This window comes from Macaca mulatta, chromosome 20, assembly GCF_049350105.2.
Source record: "Macaca mulatta isolate MMU2019108-1 chromosome 20, T2T-MMU8v2.0, whole genome shotgun sequence".
NCBI classification, from domain to species: domain Eukaryota; kingdom Metazoa; phylum Chordata; class Mammalia; order Primates; family Cercopithecidae; genus Macaca; species Macaca mulatta.
In genome coordinates, this window is record NC_133425.1 from 20870646 (window position 1) to 20896440 (window position 25795).

At 46.3% G+C, this 25795-nt stretch overlaps 1 protein-coding gene across 2 annotated transcripts in view; it reads right to left on the reverse strand.

Annotated features, from left to right (window-relative positions):
- DNAH3 (dynein axonemal heavy chain 3) overlaps nucleotides 1–25795 on the reverse strand; it is a 212967-nt gene that overhangs the window by 15554 nt on the left and 171618 nt on the right. For both annotated transcript variants that reach the window (XM_077986427.1, XM_077986426.1), the window contains 6 exons: nucleotides 22109–22307; nucleotides 15643–17784; nucleotides 11843–12068; nucleotides 7505–7749; nucleotides 5377–5493; nucleotides 1254–1408 (listed from right to left, as the gene is read on the reverse strand). In XM_077986427.1, coding sequence (XP_077842553.1) covers nucleotides 1254–1408; nucleotides 5377–5493; nucleotides 7505–7749; nucleotides 11843–12068; nucleotides 15643–17784; nucleotides 22109–22307 — 3084 coding nt within the window. The remainder of the gene's footprint in view (nucleotides 1–1253; nucleotides 1409–5376; nucleotides 5494–7504; nucleotides 7750–11842; nucleotides 12069–15642; nucleotides 17785–22108; nucleotides 22308–25795) is intronic.

Consider the following 25795-nt stretch of genomic DNA (forward strand, 5'->3'; position numbering starts at 1 on the left):
TGGAGAGCTGACCACACGGAGGTTCCTGGAGGGTATTTCACCCAGGGAGGGCATGGAAGTTCCCACTCCTTCCGCCATACTTCACCCTATGCATCTCTTCATCTGTATCTTTTGTAATATTCATTTAATAAACCGATAAACCGAAGTGTTTCTCTGAGTTCTGTGAGCCGCTCCAGCAAATTAATTGAATTAATTTCAATTAAAGGGGGAGTGGTGGGAACCCCAACGTGAAGCTGGTTGGTCAGTTCTTGAGGCCGGGACTTGTGACTGGTGTCTGGGGTGGGGGAAAGAACTGGGGACCGAGCCCTCAGCCCGTGGGATCTGACACTATCACCAGGTAGATGGTATTGGAATTGAATTAGAGGACACCCAGTGGGTGTCCACTCCTTAGTATGTGGGGAAGGGGGAACCTCCACACACTTGGTCACAGAAGTCTTCTTCTGTGTTGATGGTGGTGGTGGTTGTGGTGCGAGAGTAGCGGAAAAATACGATTTGAGAGTTTTTCTGTTCCACAGGTGATCAATAAAAGTAAGCTCTTTTTTTTTTTTTTTTTTTTTTTTTTTTGAGACAGTCTCACTTTGTCACTCAGGCTGGAGTGCAGTGGCATGGTCTCAGTTCACCACAACCTCCACCTCCCAGTTCAAGCAGTTCCCCTGCCTCAGCCTCCCCAAATAGCTGGGATTACAGGCAGGTGTCACCACACCTGGCTAATTTTTATATTTTTAGAAGAGACTGCGTTTCACCATGTTGGTCAGGCTGGTCTCAAACTCCTGAGCTCAAGTGATCCACCCACCTCAGCCTCCCAATGTGCTGGGATTACAGGCATGAGCCACCGCACCCAACCTGTAAACTCTTTTCTATCCCTCAGATTTATTGTTTTCATCTTCCTTTTCTCATTCCCTGTCCAGTTATTCTGTTCCTCCCTTTTTGCCACCATCTGAATGTTTGTCTTCAAGTAGCAATGTCCATCTTGCTCACTACCAAGGCTCAATCTTGATCATCTTTCTCTCTCCCTCCTCCACCCAGATGGATCCAATATTTTGAAACATCTTGTCTACCAAATACCAAGCCCTCCATAAACAGTAGCCATGTCTCTCTTGCAGGCTTTTGGGAATATTGGGAATAGCTTTTGGATTCAACTCAGGAAGCCCAAGGTGACCCCTGGGCTCCTTGGCTATGCTGCAGCCCTGTAGCCATATAGAGATGACGGAGCCCTGTGGGCTAAGAGGTGGGCCTCCCTGCCCGCCCCTTACCTGGTAGGAGCCATGAGGAGGGATGTAGTAAGTGTCTCCAGGAGCAAGGGAGTAATAGTCCTCCTCAATTTCCTTACAGTAGAACATGGACAGAAGTGACAGCAGGAGACGCCGGTCTTTGTCATCAGTCACTCTGCCTCCATAATTACATTCCCCTGGGGACAACCAACAGAAAGAGAGGTTGAGCCCAGGGAAGGTCATCATGAGCTTGGTGGTTAACATAAAACACGGCATTCTTCTGGCCAAAGATCTCTGCTGGGACACAGTGATAGGGACAGCAAGCAGGGAAATTCCGGGCAGAAGATGGCAGGTCCCCTGCAAGGGCCCCACCCTCAAGCTGAAAAGCCTGAAACTACGGCCCAAAGTGAGAACTTACATCCCTGTTTTCCCACTTGAATGTTGCCTTTTCTGAAACAACCCATGACCTGCCCCGCCCCCGCAACCCATGCCCATCAAAACCCCAGGCTCGGCCAGCAGAGAGAGAGAAGCAGCTGGACATCAGAGAGAAGTGGCTTGACTTCAGGGGACCAGCTTGACAGTGTAACGTTGGAGAAGAATCTGGTTGGAGATGGCTGGACTTCCTGAGAAGACTACCTTCCTGCTCCATCCCCTTTTCAGCTCCCTTTCCCACTGAGAGCCATTTTCATCGGCAATAAAATCCCCCGCATTTACCATCTTCAATTCATTTGTGCGACCTCATTCCTCCTGGACACCTCTTGTACAAGAGCTCGGGTGCCATGAGTGCAGGTGCAAAAGGCTGTCACACTGACCCGCCACTGGGCGGTTAACATTTAAGCTGTTTGTGGACGGCAGAGCTAAAAGAGTACTGTAACCCTTCCTCTGGGTGACAGAGGGAGACTCTGTCTCAAAAAAAAAAAAAGACATTTTGAGAGAGAGAGAGAGACCACATTCATATAACTTTTATTACAATATACTGTAATTGTTCTATTTTATTACTGTTGTTGTTAATCTCTCACTGTGCCTAATTTATAAATTAAACTTTATCATAGGTATGTATGTATAGGATAAAACATAGTGTATATGGGGTGCAGTAAAATCCACAGTTTCAGACATCCACTGGGGGTCCTGGAACATATCCCTGATGGATAAAGGGGGACTAATGTATATGTTGAGATGGTGGCAGTAACAGTGGGTGGTGCCTTTGCTAACTGTGCCCCCGACAGAGAATTACAATGAGCAAAGACCCTTGCCAATTCATGCTGGAAATGTAGAGTGGGCAAGAAATGGATCTATGATGTCTTTTATACCCTTGAGGTTTGAGGATTGTTAGTGATCTCAGCCTAACTAGCCTATCCCGACTGGAACAGTTGGAAGGTGACTACTCTCAAGCTGGCTGGTTTATGACCAGCAGGCAGTTGGTTTATGGCTTGCAGGCAGTTCTCTACGCAGACCATATCCCAGGGCAATCATGCACTCATGCTATGGTCTGAAGAGGAACCCTAGGATGTGCTTCTGTGTGCCCTGGAACTGTGGGAATATGGCTCACTTCTATTTATTATTATTATTAGTATTAGAGTCGGGGATCTCACTGTTTTGCCTAGGCTGGTCTGGAATCCCTGGGTCCAAGTAATCCTTCGGCATCAGCCTCCTGAGTAGCTGGGACTACAGGTGCAAGTCACTGTGTCCAGCTCCAGGCACACTTCTTTGGAGACGGTCTTTCACCAAACTGAGATCCACTGTGTGTGTGCTGTGTGTATCATTTGGGGCTTTGTTCTAGGGAACACTATATGGAGTTAAGGTCAGTGTGACCTTCTGGAATGGAACTTAATCACTGTAAAGCCCAGTCTCTCCACCTTGGCACTCTTAACATGTTGGATCGGATAGTTCTGTGTTGTGGGGACCACCTTGTACATTGTAGACTGTTCAGAAGCATCCCTAGCCTCCACTACTATAACTGCCAGTAGCACACGCTATGACAACCAAAAGCATCTCCAGACATTGCCAAATAGCCACTGGGGGCCGAAATCACCCACGGTTGAGAACCACTCCTTTAAGCCTCTGTCTTCCCAGCTGTAAAATGGGGTTATTAACATGGAGCTCATAAGATTAACGTGAAGACTCAATGCATTAATCACAGGTATATAGTGCCGGCCACATGCCTGGGGAAGGAATTCTAACAAACTCCTTAACATATGGAGCTGAAGAGGAAATTGTGTGTGATCTTGATGCCCCAGTTTTTTAATTAAGCTGCATTTTGACCTTCAGCCATGATCTTCCATTCATTTAGCACACGTCTATATTTGTTCCTATCTCTGGGACTGTGCGGCATGTTCCTTGAAGTTAACGGTCACGTTTTTTAGGTTGTGTATGTGTATGTTTTTTAAGAGATGGGGTCTTGCTCTGTCACCCAGGCTGGAGTGCAGTGGTGTGATCATAGCTCACTACAGCCTTGACCTCCTGTGCTCATGTGATCCTCCTGCCACAGCCTCCTGATAACTGGGGCTACACGTGCACAACACCACACCCAGCTCATTTTTATTTTATTTTTTTGTAGAGATGTTGCCTAGACTGGTCTCAGACTCCTGGGCTCAAGCAATCTTCCCACCTTGGCCTCCAAAAGTGCTGGGATTACAGATGTGACCCACCGCACAGAGCCTATGATCAAGTTTTATACATTTACATTCTTCCATATGATATACATATCATGGGCTAATAAAAAGTTGCCGATTGATTGCTTTAATACAAAACAGCTGGGGTCATTTCTACCTCAGGGTCACTCTGCTGCGAATGTTCTCCTTCCTCTATGTCCCACCCAGTTCATTCTTTTCCACTCATAAAATTCCTACTCACCCCGAAAACCCATCTCTTACGCCTTCAAGAAGTTTGCCATGATCATCTCCTCCTCCTACCCTAAGATTTAATCATTATGCTGCCCTTCTACTTTATAAATGTTTCTCTTGTTGAAGTTATTACTATGTTATCTTTTTTTTTTCTTCTTGTGAGACAGGATCTCACTTTGTCACCCAGGCTGGAGTGAGGTGGCACGATCAGAGCTCACTGCACCTCCACATCCTGGGCTCAAGCAATTCTCCCACCTTAGCCCCCTGAGTAGCTGGGACTACACGCATGTACCACCATGCCTGACTAATTTTTGTATTTTTTGTAGAGATGGGATTTTTCCCCGGCCAGTCTTAAACTCCTGGCCTCAAGCAATCCCTCCACCTTGGTCTCCCAAAGTGCTGGGATTACAGGCATGTTCCACTGCTCCTGGCCTGTATTTTTTTATTATTATTATTTTTGAGATGGAGTCTCTCTCTGTCACCCAGGCTAGAGTGCAGTGGCACAATTTCAGTTCACTGCAACCTCCGCCTCCCCACTTCAAGCAATTCTCCTGTCTCAGCCTCCCAAGGAATAGTAGGACTACAGGCACGCACCACCATGCCCGGCTAATTTTTTTTTTTTTTTTTTTTTTTTTTTTTTTTTTTGAGACAGAGTCTTGCTCTGTCGCCCAGGCTGGGGTGCAGTGGCCGGATCTCAGCTCACTGCAAGCTCCGCCTCCTGGGTTTAGACCATTCTCCTGCCTCAGCCTCCCGAGTAGCTGGGACTACAGGCGCCCGCCACCTCGCCCGGCTAGTTTTTTGTATTTTTTAGTAGAGACGGGGTTTCACCGTGTTAGCCAGGATGGTCTCGATCTCCTGACCTCGTGATCCGCCTGTCTCGGCCTCCCAAAGTGCTGGGATTACAGGCTTGAGCCACCGCGCCCGGCCTAATTTTTTTAATTTTTAGTAGACACGGGGTTTCTATATGTTGGTCAGGCTGGGCTCAAACTCCTGACCTCAGGTGATCCACCTGCTGTGGCCTTCCAAAGTGCTGAGATTACAGGCATGAGCCACTGTGCCCCGCCGGCCTGTATCATTTTTTAAAAATATTTTTCTTCTTTTGGAGACTGTGAGTCACTCAAGGGTAAAGATTCTATCTTAATTTTTTGTTTGTTTGTTTCCTTACAATATCTAGCATGATGACCAGCATTAGTAAGAGCTTGATGTTTATGGTGAGTGAGGGAGGGAGGGAGTAAATAAGTGAATGGAAATGGGAGCAGAACAGCAGGAGGGTGGAACATGATACTGGAGGTTTACAGTGGAAAAACCCCTCCCTTAAATACCTGTCAGGTAGGTCAGAGCATCAAAGGGTACCTCCTTGTAGTCATTGAGAAACATCTGGATCTGCCACATACTAATCCTCAGGTCAGATTCATTGAATTCATAGGGAATATTCCACCCTGTGTGCGGGAGAGCAGAGAGAGGCTTCAGTGCTGAGAGCTCTTAATTTCCACTCAAAGACCAAGCCGAGGGAGTTAAGCATCATTATGGATCAAAAGCCTCTTTCAGGCCCATGAATATCAAGCACCGGGACCAACTATTAGCCTGGACATTTACCGCCAACGTGGGAGCCATTCTGCCTGAGAAAACATCCATTCTAAAATCAATTTCCTTATGTACCTCCCCATTTGTTAAGAAGATGTTAATGTCCTGGGATTTGTGGAATGAGAATTATTCAGCCTGGCAGGAATACGGCGGTAATGCATGGAGCTCCAAAAATAACACCGCGGCATGGCTAGACAGCAGGAGCTACGACTGGGCAACAGAGCCACGTTGGTTCTGAGAATTCCCCTCCTCGAGCTCATGGGAAAACTGAATGGCCAACCTTAAAGAAATGACCACTCATATTTCCAAGGGTGTAATGATAAATGCCCACTGGGGGCTGAACATGTGTAAACCAGGCATGGTGCAGGATACAAGAAAGAGTATGGGGAAGCCTATGCTCAATAGAGAAGTTTTTTGTTTGTTTGTTTTGCTTTTGTTTGTTTGTTTGTTTGTTTGTTTTGAGACAGAGTCTCGCTCTGTCCCCCAAGCTGGAATGCAGTGTTGTGATCTCAGCTCACTGCAACCTCCGCCTCCTGGGTTCAAGAGATTCTCCTATCTTAGCCTCCTGAGTGGCTGGGATTACAGGCATGTGCCACCATGCCCAGCTAGTTTATGTATTTTTAGTAGAGACAGGGATTCGCCATGTTGGCCAGGTTGGTCTTGAACTCCTGACCTCAAGTGATCCGCCTGCCTCAGCCTTCCAAGGTGCTGGGATTACAGGCGTGAACCACTGCGCCCAGGCTCAATAGAGAAGTTTAATTTCCTCCCAAACACTCGCTTTCAAATTAGAAGTATAACAAAATAATAAAATTCGTGTGCCAGCAAATGAAGCATGACTGGCAGTTAGTTGCAAGCCAAACGGTTGCTTGGCTTTTTTTTTTTTTTAGAGGCAGGATCTCGTTCTGTTGCCCAGTCTGGAGTGGTATGATCTCCGTTCACTGTAGCCTGGAATTCCCAGGTTCAAGTGATCCTCCCACCTCAGCCTCCCAAGTAGCTGGGACTACAGGAATGTGCTACTATGTCAGGCTAATTTATTTATTTTAATTTATTTATTTTTTTAATAATCAGGAGTTCTAGGCCAGCCTGGCCAACACGGTGAAACCCCATCTCTACCAAAAATACAAATATTAGCTGGGTGTGGTGGCATGCTTGTAGTTCCAGCTACTCAGGAGGCTGAAGTGGGAGGATCGCTTGAACCTGAGAGGTGGAGGCTGCAATGAGCCAAGATCACACCACTGCACTCCAGCCTGGGTGACAGAGCGAGACCCTGTCTCAAAAAAAAAAAAAAAAAAAAGTCTATAGGTAGATTAATATGTAAGCAAAATGTTATATATTCATACAAAGGAATTTGTTGTTGTTGTTGTTGAGACAGGGTCTCGCTCTGTCACCCAGGCTGGAGTGCGATGGTGTGATATGGGCTCACGACAAACTCCACCTCCCTGGTTGAAGCAATTCTCATGCCTCAGCTTCCCAAATAGCTGGGATTATAGGTGGGCACCACCACACCCGGCTAATTTTTGTGTTTTTACCATGGGGTTTTACCGTGTTACCCAGGCTGGTCTCAAACTCCTGGCCTCAAGGGTTCTGCCTGCCTTGGCCTCCCTAAGTGCTGGGATTAAAGGCACAAGCCATCACGCCCAGCCAGGTTGTCAGATTTAGCAAATAAAAATACAGTGAGAGTTTAATCTTAAATAATAAATCATTTAGTATAAGTATGTTCCAAATATTGCCTGGAAAATACTTATACTGTATCTTGCTGGCAACCCTATCTGAGCACAAGCTTAAACATGCACCTGCCTGGAAACACACCTATATGTGTCTGGTATCCTTTCCCCCAGGCCACCCAGGTGCACTGTCATCGCTTACCTAGGGGGCCGAAGTTTCTCCTCTCTTGAACAATGGCGTGGAAGAAACAAAGGCCAAATAACATCTTTTGCCACATCACCGCCTTCGCACAGCTTTGGAAGAACACAGGATCTGAGATGGGGTCATTGAGGTAGGAGCGCAAAAGGTTGGCCCGGAGCCCTTTGGGGGGCTCATTGGTCATTTTGATTCCATTCTGGAGAATGCTGACCGGAAACTTCTCTGATGGATAGCTGGTTAGCCAGAGTCTGGAAGAACAATGGAGCCAACCTTTTAGAGCAATACAGTAAGTTATAGTGAAAAACAATAACAAAAACAATAACAGTAACGAAACAGTCCAGCCTGGGTAACATGGTAAAACCCCATCTCTACTAAAAAAATTGTTTTATTTATAAATTTAAAAAAATAACAAAAAATAATTGCTATGATTTATTAAATACTACTAGAGCCAAAGCCATGCTAAGCATTTAACATACGTCCTTTTATTTCCCTTAAGCCTCACAGTCACCTGATGAGGAGGGATTCACTAACCCTTTTACCAGTGAGGAAACCGAGGCATGGCAAGGTCAGGTGGGTTTTTCAAGGACACGTCGCTTGGCAGTAGATGAACCAAGATGTGAAAGAACTCAGGATTCTCTGACTCCAAAGCTCCTACATTTTTTTTTTCTTCTTTAATGTAGAGATGGAGTCCCTCTGTGTTGCCCAGGCTTGTCTCGAACTCCAGGGCTCAAGTGATCCTCCCACCTCACCATCCCAAAGTGCTAGGATTACAGGTGTGAGTCCCTGTGCTTGGCCCTAAGGCTGCTTTCTCTCTACAACGAGAGTTGAATAGTTGCAACAGAGACAATATGGCCACAAATCCTAAACTATTTACTATTGGCCCTTTACAGAAAAAGTTTGTGGATGCCTGTCATATAGGAAATGGCATTTGAAATGGGCCTTGAAAAATAGGGAGAAATTCTTTTTTAAAATGCAAGTTTATCTATGCCCACAAAAAATGGGAACATATGTAAAAGTGTTTAGAAGAAACCAGAATTGATAATTTTACCACCTATAGGTTAATATCTTGGCACACTGCATCTGAAGCTCTTTTTCAAAATTTTTATTTTATTTTATTTTATTTTACTTTTTTTTTTGAGACAAGGTCTCACTCTGTCACCTAAGCTGCAGTGCAACGGTGCATCTCAGCTCACTGCAACCTCCACCTCCCAGGTTCAAGTTATTCTCCTGCCTCAGCCTCCCTAGTAACTGGGATCACAGACGCATACCACCCCGCCTAGCTAGTTTTTGTATTTTTAGTAGAAACGGGTTTCAAAAAGTTGGCCAGGCTGGTCTTGAACTCCTGGCCTCATGTGATCCACCTGACTCAGCCTCCCAAAATGCTGGGATTACAGGCATGAAACACTGCTCCTGGCCAGTTCTTCTTCTTCTTCTTTTTTAATCTAATTTTATTTTTAAAGATATCTTGCTCTATTGCCCAGGCTGGTTTCAGACTCCTGAGCTCAAGTGATCCTCCCACCTCAGCCTCCTGAGTAGCTGGGACTATAGATACTATAGATGCATACAACCATGCTAAGCTCCCAGACTTTTATTAATTTGTTTTTCCTACCCAAGGTCAAATTACATATACATCATGGTCTCTTGGTTTTCATTGGTTTACCAGACATTAGAGAGATTTGTAACAGGTAGGTTTGGGGTTGAAAGGTCGTTAGAGACACAGGACAGAGGCTGAGCCTCCCTGTGGAGGAGGGAGAGCTGGTGATCTAGTCAGACTCGGTGGGCTTTGGGCTGTGGTCCAGGCACAGGGCTGGGAGGGGTAGAAGAGTAAACTGGGGGCCTAAGGCCTGACTTCAGTCTGCAGATGGGTGATGCTTTTGGCTCATGTCATTGAACCCATACAATGCTGTGATGTATTTTTGAAGTAGTTGATACTTTTTTTTTTTTTTTTTTTTTTTTTGAGATGGAGTCTCACTCTGTCGCCCAGGCTGGAATAATGCAGTGGTGCAATCTCAGTTCACTGCAACTTCCACCTCCTGTGTTCAAGGGATTCTTGTGCCTCAGCCTCCCAAGTAGCTGGGATTACAGACATGCACATCACGCCTGGCTAATTTTTGTATTTTTAGTAGAGACGGGGTTTCACCATGTTGCCAGGCTGGTCTTGAATTCCTGGCCTCATGTGATCCACCTGCCTCGGCCTCCCAAAGTGCTGGGATTATAGGTGTGAGCCACCTTGCTTGGCCCCAAACAGCATTCTTGAAACTAATGGACTTCTCTTAAACTCTCTCTCTTTTGGAAGTTTTATATGAAGACAAATCAACTGTGGCTAATCTGACTTTGTAAATAAGCACCAAACACTTTGCCTCTTTTCCGGCAGACAACTAAGATGAAAATAACCAGCTAGCTTTATTGGACAGAGCAGGGGTTGACATATTTTTCCTGTAAAGGACCAAATAGTAAGTATTTTAGACTTTGTGAGCCCATATGATCTCTGCTGCAACTACTTGTCATACAGAAGTAGCCATAGACAATATATGAATAAGCATGGATGTTTTTCAATAAAACTTTATGGACACTAAAATTTGAATTTCATAGAAGTTTCATGTATTATGAAACATGATTCTTTAGGTTTTTTTCCACACTGTTTAGTTAGCTTGCAAGCTATACAAAAACAACTGGCAGCAGGGTGCATTTGGCCATCGGGACATAGGTTGCTGCTCTCTGGCCTGGTATAAGAGAATCCCTGGTCTGGGTGTGGTGGCTCACACCTGTAATCCCAGTATTTTGGGAGGCTGAGGTGGGCGGATCACCTGAGATTGGGAGTTCAAGACCAGCCTAACCAACATGGAGAAACCCCATCTCTACTAACAAAATTAGCCATGTGTGGTGGCACATGCCTGTAGTCCCATCTACTTGGGAGGCTGAGGCAGGAGAATCGCTTGAACCCAGGAGGCGGAGGTTGCCATGAGTGGAGATCACACCACTGCACTCCAGCCTGGGCAACAAGAGCGAAACTCTGTCTCAAAAAAAAAAGAGAATCCCTGAACATTTGAGTTAAAATGGACTTTAAAGTCTGTTTGGTTCATCTTATTATTCTATGAATGCAAAAACTGAGGCTTAGCTTTGCTGGGCTTTAACAAAAAACAAATAGCTGTTTCCAATGTTGATTAAAATTCCAAAGAACCCCAGAAATGTAGGATAGAGGTAGGCAGGTGGCAGGAGGCTGGACAAATGATACCTGGAAAATGGTAGAATTTTTTTTATTATTATTATTTTAAACAGGGTCTCACTCTGTGGCCCAGGCTGGAGTGCAGTGGTGTGATCACTGCTCACTGCAGCCTCATCTTCTCGGGCTCAGGTGATTCTCCCAGTTCAGCCTCCCAAGTTGCTGGGACTACAAATGTGCGCCACCACACCCAGCTTATTTTTTGTATTTTTAGTAGAGACGGAGTTTTGCCGTGTTGCCCAAGCTGACCTTGAACTCCTGGGTTCAAGCAATCCACCTATCTCAGCCTCTCAAAATGCTGATATTACAGGCGTGAGCCAACACGCCTGGACAGGATTTTTTTTAGACAAATAATAATTTTTAAAAATTAGACTTGCTCACATTGAGTCTACCTTTCCAGCTACATTTCCTATTACCTTCTCCAACAACTTCTCATGGCATATACCAGAGTTGTAAGATAACTTCTCAGTATTTCCTTAATACCTCTCTTTGCTTTTCCAAATGCTGTCTCTTCTGCCTAGAATATCCTTCCTGGCAAACTCCTATTCATTCTTCAAAATCCAGGGCCATTGTCAGGCCTCCAGGACTTCCCCAACCTTCCCATCCCTTTTCTATATTCCATGGCTCTTCTTCAAATAGTGAGTAAATCAGATATGACATGGTATCAACATTATTCATCTATGGGCTGCCTTCTGCTAGACTGAAGAGCTTCTTTCTTTCTTTTTTTCTTTTTTTGAGAGGAAGTCTCACTCTGTCGCCCAGGCTGGAGTGCAGTGATATGATCTCTGCTCACTACAACCTCTGCCTCCTGAGTTCAAGCAATTCTCCCACCTCAGCCTCCCTAGGAGCTGAGATTACAGATGTACACCACTACCCCTGCTAATTTTTGTATTTTCAGTAGAGACAGCATTTTGCCATGTTGGCCAGGCTAGTCTCGAACTCCTGCTCAGGGGATCCACCCGCCTCAGCTTCCCAAAGTGCTGGGATTATAGGCATGAGCCACCCTGCCCAGCCTAGACTGAGAGTTTCTAAGGGGCAGGACTGTGTCTTGATCATCTTCCCAGCCTGATGTCTGGAGGTTGGGTCCCAGAGAAGGCAGTGGTGGGACAGCATCTCACCTGAATCTGGCATTGGTGCTCTCAGGAACAATCACCTCCTCACAAATCTTCTCCAGTGTAGGCATCCAGCTTGTGGCCAGATGGCAGTTCTGTAAGACCACCCAGGTCCCGTCTTTGATGGCATTGTTGATCATTCTGGCAGCAATAGGGCCTTGGCCTTGGCCAAGGGAGATGGTCTGTGTTCTGGTACCTCCCATACCAAGGTCGTCAGCAAACTTCAGCAGGCCTGAGACCAGGAAGAAAGGAGGCTTTTGAAAGATGACAGGCTAGCTAAGAGTAACAGAATAGCCACATCAACAATAAACATGGCTCGGTGTGGTGGCTCACACCTGTAATCCCAACACTTTGGGAGGCCGAGGTGGGAGGATCACTTGAGCTCAGGAGTTGGAGACCAGCCTGGGCAACACAGTGAGACTCTATCTCTATTTAAACACACACACACACAAATACACACACACACACGCCAATACCAACACAAAAGGTGGGGTTCACATTAAAATTTTGGACTCAGAAAAAAACTCATTGGCTTCTGTTAATTACAAAATAAACATCTCTCTGGGGAAGCTCAAGACATCAGGTCAGATGGCAGATGAAGCTACAACCAACTTCTCTTTTGCTTTAAACACATAGACATTCTTGATAAAAAAAGGAATTATCTGAACTGAAAAGAAAAAAAAAATCAAGGTTTGAAAGAAAGGGATATTCCCAGGTGCCAAAAATGGGGAACTCAAAAATAAAGCGGTGAGCACATAATCAAATAACTAGGAAACTGATTTTTGCAAATTTATTTTAACGAGAAATATAAGCATTTGTAAAGTGAAATAAGTAAGTCTCTCACTTCTCTCTTCCCAGTGGTAGCCAGTGTTACTAGATTTGTGAATCCTTCCAGAAATATTTTATGTATTTAAATAAATGCATATCTATGATTAAATTTATATGAATTGTAGAATACTGCATTTTTTCCCACTTAACAATGTACGTATCTTATAGGTCTCTTCCACATTAGTACATGTATTAAGGCTTTTTTCTTTCATGGATACATAGTATATCACCATTGGAAAATACCACACTTTATTTCATTACTGTAGATGTTAAAGTTTTAATGTCCATGGGAGATATAGCTTTGCACTCATAAGAGGTGGGGAGCTGGAACTGAGACATTTGCATAAGGTTAGGATTCTCAAAGTGCCATACCTTCATGTTATGAAGACCAGACATTTGGCCAGATGTGGTGGCTCATGCCTGTAATCCCAGCACTTTGGGAGGCCGAGATGAGAGGATCACTTGAGGTTAGGAATTCGAGACAAGCATGGCCAACATGGTGAAACCCTATCTCTACTAAAAATACAAATATTAGCTGGGTTTGGTGGCGCACGCCTGTAGTCTGAGCTACCTGGGAGGCTGAAGCAGGAAAATTGCTTGAACCCGGGGAGAGGCGGAGGTTGCAGTGAGCTGAGATCGTGCCACTGCACTCCAGCCTGGGTTACACAGTGAGACTCCATCTCAAAAAACAAACAAACAGAAAGAAGGCCATTTGACTACTGACCTAAGGAAAAGACATGGAAGCTCATAACTGGTCTGGAGCCTGGATAAAAAAACAAACAACTCTCCAGTGAAAAATCAAAACACTGTTTATGCCACATGAATTTGAGGAGTGTGAGTTCACGGTACTCTCTGGTGTGGGATTCCTAAGCTGAGAAATTTCCCATAAAATTTGATTCAGAATGGCGACCCCCACTTCGCCCCCTGGGGTACCACTGTTTGCACAGGCAAAGTTGTTCTCTAGGGACACCCCTAAAACCCAAAGTATATGAGACTCCTGCAAAACAACACAAATCTGCTGATGGTGAACTCACAATAAAAAAAAATACACGAGGAAGTACATCACCATGAGGGGCAGGCAGCACATAAAAAAAATCAGGGTTAATATTCTAAGGATTACATATGGTCTCTGTTATGAGCTGCATCGTGTCCCTAGCAAAATTCATACACTGAAGTCCTAATTTCAGGTACCTCAGAATGTAACTGTTCAGTAGCTGGAGATAGGGTCTTTGCAGAGGCAAAGTTAAAATGAGTTCATTAGAATGGGCCTTAATCCAATATGACTGATATCCTTATGAGAAGAGGAGATGAGGACAGACACAGAGAGAAGGCCCTGTGCAGACATAGGGAGAAGATGACCATCAGCAAGCCAAGCAGAGAGGCCTCAAAAGAAACCATCCCTGCCAAAAGCTTGATTTCAAACTTCTTTCTTTGAGAATTGTGAGAAAATAAATTGCTGTTTGTTTGTTTTTTGAGATGGAGTTTCGCTCTTGTTGCCCAGGCTGGAGTGTAATGGCACAATCTTGGCTCACCACAACCTCCACCTCCCAGATTCAAGCGATTCTCCTGCCTCTGCCTCCCGAGTAGCTCATGCCAGTAATCCCAGCACTCTGGGAGGCCAAGATGGGTGGATCACTTGAGGTCAGGAGTTCAAGACCAGCCTGGCCAGCATCGTGAAACCCCATCTCTACTAAAAATACAAAAATTAGCTGGACGTAGTGGCACGTGCCTGTAATCCCAGCTACTCGGGAGGCTGAGGCACGAGAATTGCTTGAACCCGAGAGGTGGAGGTTGCAGTGAACCAATATCATGCCACTGCACTACAGCCTGGGCGACAGAGCAAGACTCTGTCTCAAAATAAATAAATAAATAAAATAAAATAATAAAAAATAAAACAATAATCATCATTGTGCACTGGCTAGTGAAATAATGGATCTCGGTAATGATTGTCATAGGCCACTAAAACTATTAAAGTCAGTGATTCCCAGCACTGGTTGCACATTGGAATGACTGGAAAGGCTTCATAAAACACAATTCATAAAACATCCCAAAGGTTTTAATTTAATTGGCCAAGGCTGTGGCCTATGCATTGAGATGCTTCTTTAAACTCCCCAGGTGATTCCAATGTGCAGCCAAGATTGAGAACCGTCACATTAGGTGAAAATCTGGTGGGAAACCTTATAAGGGAGGGAACGGGGGAACGGACAACCAGCTCACGCTGACAATGCCTGAGTCCCCAGACCTGTCTTTATCAGAAAAGACAGCCAGACAGTATGGATCTCGTGATGTGTGGCACTAGAAGGAACACAGTGTGAAGTTTCCTGTGGAATCATCCGAGCTGAATCTCACCAAGCTTCTATTTTGTTCTTTTTTTCTTTGGGAGGGGGCAGGGTCTGTCCCCTAGACCGGAGTGGTGTGATCATAGCTCACTGCGGCCTTGATCTCCCCAGGCTGAAGGGATCCTCCTACCTCAGCCTCCCAAGTAGCTGGAACTACAGGCATGTGCCACCGTTTCCAGCTAATTTTTTAATGTTTTATAGCAATGGAGGTCTCACTATGTTGCCCAGGCTGGTCTCAAACTCCTGGGCTCAAGCAATCCTCCCAACTCATTCTCCCAAAGTGCTGGGATTACAGGCGTAAGCCACCTCTCCTGAACCCTCACAAGGTTTTTAAGGAAAAAACTTTGAATTATCAAGATACAACAGTGGGAAATTTCTGCATTTCTGGTTTCTCTTGAAAAATCAGATGATCTAGCAATTCTGGGCTTACATTCCCAAATGGCCCAATTTGTGGGTGCCGAGTAGCAGCTGAGCCCTTTAGGTGGAAAAATAAGAGTTCCGTGGCTCCACTTCAGCCTATGAACCACATGGCCTTCAGAGTCATCTGAACTTGAGATCCCTGCTGTAAGGGACGGGCTACTGATATCCACCCACACATTCTGGGCTTTCCACGTCTCTTCCACAACACTCTGTTCTTACCTGCCATTGGGTCTGCACTTGGAGACAACACAAAAATCAAAGGCGCACAGCAGCTGGAATCATTGTAGGATCCCTGGAGATCGAAGGTAGGGGCTTCGATGTACAGCTTTCCCATGTGTTCAGCAATGAACTCCCGGATCGCTGGCACTATTTTGTCAGGCCGCAAACATCGGAGGATCACCATCTTCTCCAGTCCTTGACAGAACTTCCAAGACCCAGGGAGTTGCTCCTCGTGGGGCCAGGCTGAGTCATAGATCAGCTTCCATTCATCCAGGTTCTGTTCCAAATGGTCCTTCAGGCCGTGCAATTTGGGTAAAGCAGATGCACGGACAATCTCCGCCCACGCCTTCTCAGACAGCCATTGGGGAGCTGGGTTGGGGTAGGGGTTATCCAGCGCGACTCCTCCAGTGAGAAGGAAGTACCACACCTCCTCCGTAATTTCCTTCTTCTGTTTCATGATGCCGATGGTCAGGAGGAGAGAGAAGAGTAGCTTGTCCTTCTCAAACAGAGAACGGCACACGTTGTTGTAGATACTGAGGGTGAAATGGTCAATGATGTACTCGATGCGGAGATTCAGTTCTTCGCTCTTCGTGCTATGGGCCAGGGAATGCATGTAGAGATGTATGAACCAAGTCAGGGAGTACTGGTACATCGGCTCGATGTTGGCTAGGTCCGAGATACAAAAGAAGATGGTGGCGGAATGCACAGCCACTGGCTTATAGCCCATCCGAGTCTCGTCAATCTGCGTTTCTGTCATGGAAGCAACTTTCTGTTTCTCCGAGATCTCTTCAGATAGCACTTTGGAGGAGGACAGAACTTTGATGGCGGTTTCATCCTCCAGGATGTTACCCTTGGACATGGAGAGAACCTCTAAGATCTTATCTTCAATTTCTTTGAGATGCTTCTTGTTCTCTGCGCTTTCCACAATCAACTGGTTCTTTTTCTCTTCCAGCTCTGGCTTCTCCTTCGCAGCCACGATGCCAAGGAGTTGATCTTGGAGACCCAAGGGGGTGATCATGAAGTTGAGGAGACAGACTTTCACGGCAACTTCTGGGAGGTAATGTGGATTCCTCAAACGGGTTGTGATGTATAACTTAAAATCCCTGGAATATTCGATGATGTTTTCACCCAGCCTCATGTACTCAACTCCTTGCTGTTTGAATGTTGCCTTGAGCAAGATAGGTTCGATAGAAGCATCCAGCTCTTCACCAATGTTTTCAATCAAGACAGGGGTGCCTAACTGCAGCGCGTTTTCCAGCATCCTCATGTAGTTGCTATCAGAGAACTTGATGACAGCCAGTTTATTCGCCTTCTCCATGTTCTTAATCCATTTATTGGCCTGCCCCTGAGGGTCAATCATTAAGGCCCAGCGTCTGGAATTGGACACAATGATGCCGTTGTCGATGGAGAAGGAGTCAACGGGAAGCCCAGCAATCTGCCAGGCACGGATTTTTATGGGATCCCCTAACGTGTGGCTGAGACTGAAGTCACTAGAGCCGGGGATGACCTTGTCCTTACATTCAGCCAACCACTGATTTTGGCACTGGATCCGATAATCCACTGTAAAAGCGCCCAGGTAAGCCACGGTTCCTGAGGACAGCAACACGTCACCCGTCAGATTAGTATAGCGGATCCCCAGGTGCCGGGCAGCTTCGGTCCATCTGTCCTTCTCTCCCCCAAGACCACTGATCAGTTTCTCTGCCCTGACTAGCTTTTGGGAGCAGATTTCAATGTTTTCCTCCAAGTTCTTTTTCTTGGTGTTCATCTCCTCAAAGTCGTCATTCAGGGCCTGGAGCCGGTCTACCACCAGCTTCAGCTCTGCTCGTTTCTGATTCAGCTTCTGCATCTGTGCATCCAGCTTCCCCTCTGCTTCCCTCAGTCGCTCCCGTTTGGGAGCCACCACCTTGGCCACGCGATCGTACACCTCCATGGCCCTCACCCACTTGCACAGACCCTCGCAGGCCGAAGACACATTTTTAATGACAGTCGGCTGGAATTCCGGGTGATTGATAAACCTTTCCCGGATCCGCTTCATGGTCAGTGGGGGGATGTTGTCTTTGTCATACGTCTTAAGACTCTCCAAGAATTTCAGATCCCCAAGAATCTTTTTGGATACCCCCCAGTAGTCTTCTATCATCTTACCTATTCGGAACAAGAAACACATAATGTATTAAGACATTCTGGCCGAGACTTAAAATTTTGCAGTGGTTACTGCTGGTATTTGAGAAAAAACAAAAACAAAAACATGGTCTGGGAGGCCCAGCCGACCTCACCAACCCCATCTCTGCCTCACTCCCTAAACTCGGGTTACAAAGGACCTTCCTTCAATTCCTTCATGACCCCAAGTGCTTATTACCATGAGCCTTTCGCCGATACTGTAAATGGCATCTAGCTGGCTCCTGACCAGACCTCAGTTCTCATTTTATTTTATTTTGTTTTATTTATTTATTTATTTTGAGACAGAGTCTTGCACTGTTGGCCAGGCTTGAGTGCAGTGGTGCGATCTCGGCTCACTGCAACCTTCACCTCCTGGGTTCAAGCGATCCTCCTGCCTCAGCCTCCTAAAGAGCTGGGACTATAGACATGTGCCACCACGCCTGGCTAATTTTTGTATTTTTAGTAGAGACGGGGTTTTACCATGTTGACCAGGCTGGTCTTAAACTCTTGACCTCATATGATCCACCCACCTCGGCCTCCCAAAGTGCTAAGATTCCAGGCCTGAGCCACTGCACCCAGCCAATTTTTTTTTTTTTTTTTTTTTTTTGAGATGGAGTCTCACTCTTGTTGTCCAGGCTGGAGTGCAATGGTGCGACCTCGGCTCATCGCAACCTCTGCCTCCCGGGTTCAAGCGATTCTCCTACCTCAGCCTCCAGAGTAGCTAGGATTATAATCCTGCTACCACGCCCAGCTAATTTTTTTGTACTTTTAGTAGAGATGGGGTTTCACCATGTTGGACAGGCTGGTCTTGAACTCCTGACCTCAGGTGATCCACCTACCTCAGCCTCCCAAAGTGCTGGGATTACAGGCATGGGCCACCACGCCCAGCTGCGCCCAGCCAATCTTTGCATTTTTTATGGAGATGAGGCTTCGCCATGTTGCCCAGGTCAGAGGCCTCATTTTAAAAGCCATCGCCATTGAGGTTTCCCTTCAATTATTTTCTACCATCTACCTCTCCCTCAAAGCGGTAACCTTCTGCTGTTTCCTAGAACCTGGCACACTGCCTGGTACTTAGTTATCAATAAATATGGGTTGAATGAATAGTACCCCATTATCTTATTCATGGATGGAAAAGGCAGGAGGAGCCACAGCCCGTGGGGATGTTTCGAATATTCTTCCCTAGTCTGGGAGGTCAGTTGGATGGAGCCCAATCAGTCCTCCCTGTGATGAACCGTGTGAGTGAGGCCAAGCTCTTGTGAGAATGAAGGAGGCTGGAAGAAGCAGCTTGCAGGCTTCCACCCATACAGAAGACTACCCGTGGCCTGCCCAGACACAAAGCTAGGCCCTTATTCCCCTTAGCACCCATCATGCTGACTAACGACTAATCAAGTGAGTCTCAATCCCATCCCGGAACAATGCTCCTTCTGTTGACACATTGGAAAAAATTCAGGAAGCTTTTTGGCCCGCGGTACTTGCCAAGCTCAGGCTCATCAAAAAAGTTATACTCTGAGACATCACATTGAGTACAGCAGGTCAAATGTGTCCCATTCCTAATTACAAGAGCAGAAATCGGCCAAATATTTCCCATGAAGGTTTCTGTTGGCATTCTAGAAAATGATCTGCTTCATTTAAATTCAAGGTACCCCTAACTAACTCACTCAATTGCTCTTTTGCTCCATCTCAATATACTCACTCAATTCCATGGTTTGGGTGAATAATAGGCATAATTTGCTTTAATTTTAATTTAATGATAGGTTCTGTGCTGATTATCAGTGATCCAAGATGAGAAATGGCATTCATGACCTGGCTGTGCTTTGTGTATCTCAGCAGGTCTCAACCCCAGCTGCAGGCAGAGCTTAAAAAAAAAAAATTCTACTGCTCAGGCTGCATCCCAGACCAATGGAATGAGACTCTCTAGGAGTGGGGCATGGATTTCTGCTTTTTTTTTTTTTTTTTTTGGAAACGGAGTTTCGTTCTTGTTGCCCAGGCTGGAGCGCAATGGCGTGGTCTTGGCTCACTGCAACTTCTGCCTCCCGGATTCAAGCAATTCTCCTGCCTCAGCCTTCCAAGTAGCTGGGATTACAGGCACATACTACCATGCCCAGCTAATTTTTTTTTTTTTTTTTTTTTTGTATTTTTGGTAGAGACGGGATTTCACCATGTCGGCCAGGTTGGTCTCAAACTCCTGACCTCAGGTGATCGCCCATCTTGGCCTCCCAAAGTGCTGGGATGACAGGAGTGACCTACCGCCCCTGCCTGACTTCTGCATTCTTTAAGCTCTCCAGGTGATTCCAGGGTGCAGAAGTGCTATCTAGCTCATCTTTGCTCAAGGCCAACTTATTATACCTCAGCTGCTTCCCTAAAGGATGCTCTTGTAAAGTCCACTCCTTGCTTGGCTCTTCCTGATGAGCTTTGCATCTATTTTATGTGATTGTAGGCCTGACAGCCGCCAGAGAAGAGGGAATACTAAGCAATGGGAAGCAGGAGCCAGAAGGTCTCAAATGAGGGATCAGGGATTTCTTTTTTGAGATAGGGTCTCACTCTGTCATACAGGCTAAAGAGCAGTGGCAGGATCACGGCTCACTGCAGCCTCAACCTCCCAGGCTCAAGCGTTCCTCTCTTCTCAGCCTCCTGAGCAGCTGGGACTACAGACGTGCACCAGCACGCCTGGCTAAATTTCGTATTTTTTGTAGAGATGGGGTTTTGTCATGTTGTCCAGGCTGGTCTCAAACTCCTGGGCTCAAGTGATCCACCCACCTCAGCCTCCCAAAGTGCTGGGATTACAGGTGTGAGCCACTGTGCCTGGATGGGATTAAAGTAGAAATTTCTAACATTATAGAAATAATGAAGGAATAGCCAGACTGCTCTCAGGATGGGAGGACTCAAAAGGCAGGAAATAGAACTGGAGGTGATTTTTAAAGTCATGGTTCAGCTCTAAGGCACTGGTCTCAATGCAAAGTCCTACATCTAATTTAAATTTGAAGGACAGTGAATATTCACCTGTTCATGTTTCTAGGCTCAACTGTAGAAGGGGCTTTCCTTCCTCCTTCCCCATTCCTTTCTCCCCATTTCTAATTCTCTGTATCCTCCTCTTTTTCTTTTTTCGTCTGTCTCCCCCTCTCTCTTTCTCCCCCTCCAGTTGCCGTCTCTGCCTGTCTTTGCCCTTGTCTCCTGTCCATGTCTCTCTCCCTCTAATTTTCCATTCCTCACTTCTGCTCCACCCCACCCCCTCCCCCAACTCTTCCTCTGTCTTCCTGTGAGTGTTTGTGTCTCCCTGTCTGTCTCTCTTCTCTCTGGTCTCTTTTCTTCCCACTCTGTGTCTCTGTTTCTGTGTCTCTCTTTGTATCTCTGGCACTCCCTGTGTCTCTGCGTCTCTCTGTCTCCATTTCTCTGTCGCTCTCCACATATTTGTCTCTCAGTCTCTATTTCTACCTGTTTCTCTCCCCTCATGCCTTACTCTCTCCTGTATGTCTGCAACTCACTTGTGCGTGCAAGTCTCTCCCCATCTCCTCTCTCTCTTTTTCTTTCTCTTTATCTGTATGTGTGTGTGTTTCCCTGTCTCTTTCTCCTGATTTCCTTCTCTCCTGGTCCCCCTGTCCCTTTGGGTGCATGCCTGTGTATATGCATGTCTGCATGTGTGTGCATGTGTGTGTACATCTGTGTGTGCATGTTTGTGTATGCATGCATGTGTGTTCATGCATGGCTCTGTGTATGCGTGTGTGCATGCATGTCTATATGTGCATGCACATGTGTGCATGTCTGTGTGCATGCGTGTGCATGTCTCTGCATGTGTGCACATGCATGTGCATGTCTGTGCATGCGTGCATACATGCATGTGTGTAGAGGTGTCTGGGTCTCCATTTATTTCTCAGTCTCCTCTCTGTTCCTTTCTTTGTCTCTGTCTCATTCTTTTCCTTTCCCTAACTCTCTTTCTCTGCTTCTTTCTCTGTTTCTCTCTCTGTGTAGCTCTCTTGGTCACCCACACATGACTGTGTTTGTTCCACACCAGGCCTTTTGTCTATCTGACCTTCATTTTTGTAATGACTTGCAGGGAGAGGCCTTGACTAAGCTCAGCTCCACCTACAGATACCTGCATTTTCCCAACTGACTGAGAGGGCGGAGGCTGCTGGAGAACCGTGAGAGAGGCCTTGGGTGCACACACAGCCTGGTTTCTTTCTTAATTCCTCCAAACTCAATGATCTTGCCTGCATGCTTGGAGTCGACTTGGGGATGCAGTGGGGTGCTGGCACCCCACTGCCAGGAAAGAGCAGTCTGTGCAGGCATCTGGGTGGGGTGGGGTGGGGGTTACCGGAGCCACTGGGGTCTGGCTTCCTCTCTGGCTTCATCCCTTTCATGACGCAGATGCTCTCCATGACCAGCTTGACAGGGCCTGGTGGGTTCTGCATCGACTTCACCAGTGAGATGTCGGCCGGGTTCAGGGTGTCCAGAGCAGCTAGTGCAGCCTCGAGCGCAGGCATTGCCTCAGCTAGATCGCCCTCACATTCGTTCTGTGGGCAGCACGAGGACAAAGGAGATGAGTGCCCAGGGCCTGGCACACTGGGGGCAAAGCAGAGCTCCACTCCTACATGAGGAATCAGGAAGAGGTGCTTCCTCTTCCTCTTCCAGATCCCCTTTAACACGGTGCCTGCCCCTGAAGCTGGACAATGGCTCTGAGCATTAACCAGCAGCCGGAACACATGCATGGCCTTTTGGGGCTGTGGTGTGGATGTCCCGAACATCTGAGCATTCAACTTATTTGCTTTTTTGGCCGGGCGCGGTGGCTCATGCCTATAATCCCAGCACTTTGGGAGGCCAAGGCGGGTGGATCACTTGAGGTCAGGAGTTCAAGACCAGCCTGGTCAACATGGCAAAATCCTGTCTCTACTAAAAATACAAAAATTAGCCGGGCGTGGTGGCAGGCGCTTGTAATCCCAGCTACTCAGGAGGCTGAGGCAGAAGAATCGCTTGAACCCGGGAGGCGGAGGTTGCAGTGAGCTGAGATTTTGCCATTGCACTCCAGCCTGGCCATCAAGAGTGAAACGCTGTCTAAAAACAAAAACAAAAGACAAAAACAAAAAAACTCACATAGGCGTTGTTACCACATTTGTTTCTATGCTAAAAACATAATAATTTAAAGTTGCCCCTGAGTCTTAGCATGAAAAGAGCAATAGGATTGTTTGAGAGGTATGGAGTTCAGGGCAATGTGGCGAAAAGTAATCAGATCGCAGTAATTTTGGTATCACTCATCATCCTCATTAGCGGGGAAAGAAATAATTGGAAAGAATTGACCAACGTAAGCAAATCATTATGCTCGTGAATCAAGTGTTGGTGACCTGATTCTTGCTTTTCCAGTCTCTTTGTCTTCCCAGTATGGATTTCTTTTCCTTTTTTTTCTTTTCTTTTCTTTCTTTTTTTTTTTTTTTGACAGAGTCTCGCTCTATCATCCAGGCTGGACTGCAGAAGTGGTGTGATCTCGGCTCACTGCAACCTCTGCTTCCTGGGTTCAAGCGATTCTCGCGCTTCAGGCTCCCGAGTAGCTGGGACTGCAGGCGCCGCCACCAGGTCTGACTAACTTTTGTTTTTTTAGTATAGATGAGTTTTCACCATGTTGGCCAGGCTGGTCTCGAACTCCTGACCTCAGGTGATCCACTCGTCTCGGCCTCCCAAAGTGCTGGGATTACAGGCATGAGCCTCCGTGCCCAGCCATACTTTTGAGTTTCTAACAAATCACCTTTTTTTTTTCTTTTTTGGTAAAGAGCAGGGAACTCACTTTTTCTCCATATAAAGAAACACTAAAATTTATGTTTCTTAAAGGCAAATTAGGATCAAACAGAAACTCCGAATATGGATTTCATTTGCATTCCTCTGTGCATTCGGTACCCTACTGGGCACTATTCCATGTTGTGTCATTTCTGGGAGTGTGAGGAGATTAGAGAAAATTAGCAACTCCTCCCGGGCAGGAGGACCACAGCCCTGAAAGGTCCAGGAAGGGATTCCAGTCCCCACAAAAGCCTCAGGGAAGCTGCACGTCAGACACTGGTTTCTTCTCCTCCCTGGCTAGTTTCTTCCACTTCCTGACTCATCCCAGGATGTCACTCCCTGGAAGAGGGATGGGATGGCAGAGTATTGAGCCTCACCCTTTGCACTGAAACCTGATGTGGCAGTTTTTGCCTGGGAGTGGGTGTGGTGGGGTGTCCTGGGTCACCGCCTTACAAACCTAGTGCCATCACTCACCTCCCTCCTGCTCCAGCAAGTCACTGTTTGGCCTGACATTACAGAGCAGAGTCCTGGCTGTACTGTTCTCCTTCCCTCCGTGACCCACATGTGGAGAGGGGCTAGCCTTGGTCCCATAGGCAAGTCCCCTTGGTATAGAGCAAAGAACAGCAGTTTTGGAGAATCGCTAACATAGACCCTTACGCTCTGGCACAGGCTACAAATGTTACATGTTTTCCTCTTAGTACCCCCACTTCGTAGATGAAGAAACTGAAGCGAGGAAAGGACAGAGCAAAAACTGAGCCCTGATGTACCTGCTTCTAGCACAGAACCATGGAAGAGTTGCCAATTCATGCGCCTCAGGGGGCCAGGCCAGTGAGTGTGAGTGGGTGGGGCTGGGGCTTTGGTGAATTGAAACACAGGAGCAGCATCTATTTAATACCGATGATGAGTGCAACCCGGGAGGGCAGCTTCGATGTTGCCAGGTTGCCTGATATTTTCCAAAGAAAAGCTGAAAATTCAGAATTGTTACTTGAAATCTCCTGATTTTTTTTTTTTTTTTTTTTTGAGATAAGATCTGACTCCGTTGTCCAGGCTAGAGTGCAGTGGTGTGACTACAACTTACTGCAGCTCCTGGACTCAAGTGATCCTCCTGTCTCAGTCTCCTGAGTAGCTAAGACTACAGGTGTGCTCCACTGCACCTGGCCAATTTTTTTCTTTTTAGTTTTTTGTAGAGAAGAGTTTTCACTATTGCTACCCGGGCTGGTCTGAAATTCCTCCTGGCCTCAAGCCATCCTCCTGACTCAGCCTCCCAAAGCACTGGGATTAAAGGCATGACCCACATTGCCTGGTCTATTATTACTGATGGTTTCCATTCATCTCCTGTCTGTTCTATTAGGACTCTAAGTGAAAAAGCATCTGTAATTCAGGGTATTCATTATGTGACTCTGACAGGGATCAGACCCACCCAGGGGATCTCCCACAGGCCAGGTCTCTGGACTCAGTGGAGAAAAGCCAATCAAAAAGGCCTGCCCTTCTGAGACAATGCCCTATGACTTTTTTTTTTTTTTTTTTTTTGGTCACTCAGGCTGGAGTGGCATGATGTTGGCTCACTGCAACCTCTACCTCCCAGGTTCAAGTGATTCTTGTGCTTCAGCCTCCTGAATAGCTGGGATTACAGGTGCCCCACCACCAGACCCGGCTAATTTTTATATTTTTAGTAGAGACAGGGTTTCACCATATTGGCCAGGCTGGTCTCCAATTCTTGACCTCAAGTGATCCTCCTGCCTCAGCCTCCTAAAGTGCTGGGATTACAGGTGTGAGCCACAGCGCCCGGCCACCATGACCTACTTATGATAGAAGACAGACATAGGCTGCTTTTTGATCAAGCCCTTGTTTGAAGAATGGTTAAGAGAATTTTCTGTTAAGTGGGGGCATAGGTTCAAGTATGTTAAGGTAAGTGCTATGAACCTTGGCTTCTAATCCCACTAACTAACCATGCAGCTCTGGAAAGTCAAGTTACCACTGAACCTCAATGCTGTCAACTCTCATATGCCCATGTCTGTCATTCTTTTTTTTTTCTTTTCCTTTTTTTTTTTTTTTGAGATAAGGTCTCGCTCTGTCGCTGAGGCTGGAGTGCATTGGTGAGATCTCGACTTACTGTAACCTCTACCTCTTAGATTCAAGAAATTCTCCCACCTCAACCTCCTGAGTAGCTGGTATTACAAGCACGTGCCACCATACCCAGCTAATTTTTGTATTTTTAGTAGAGGTAAGGTTTTAT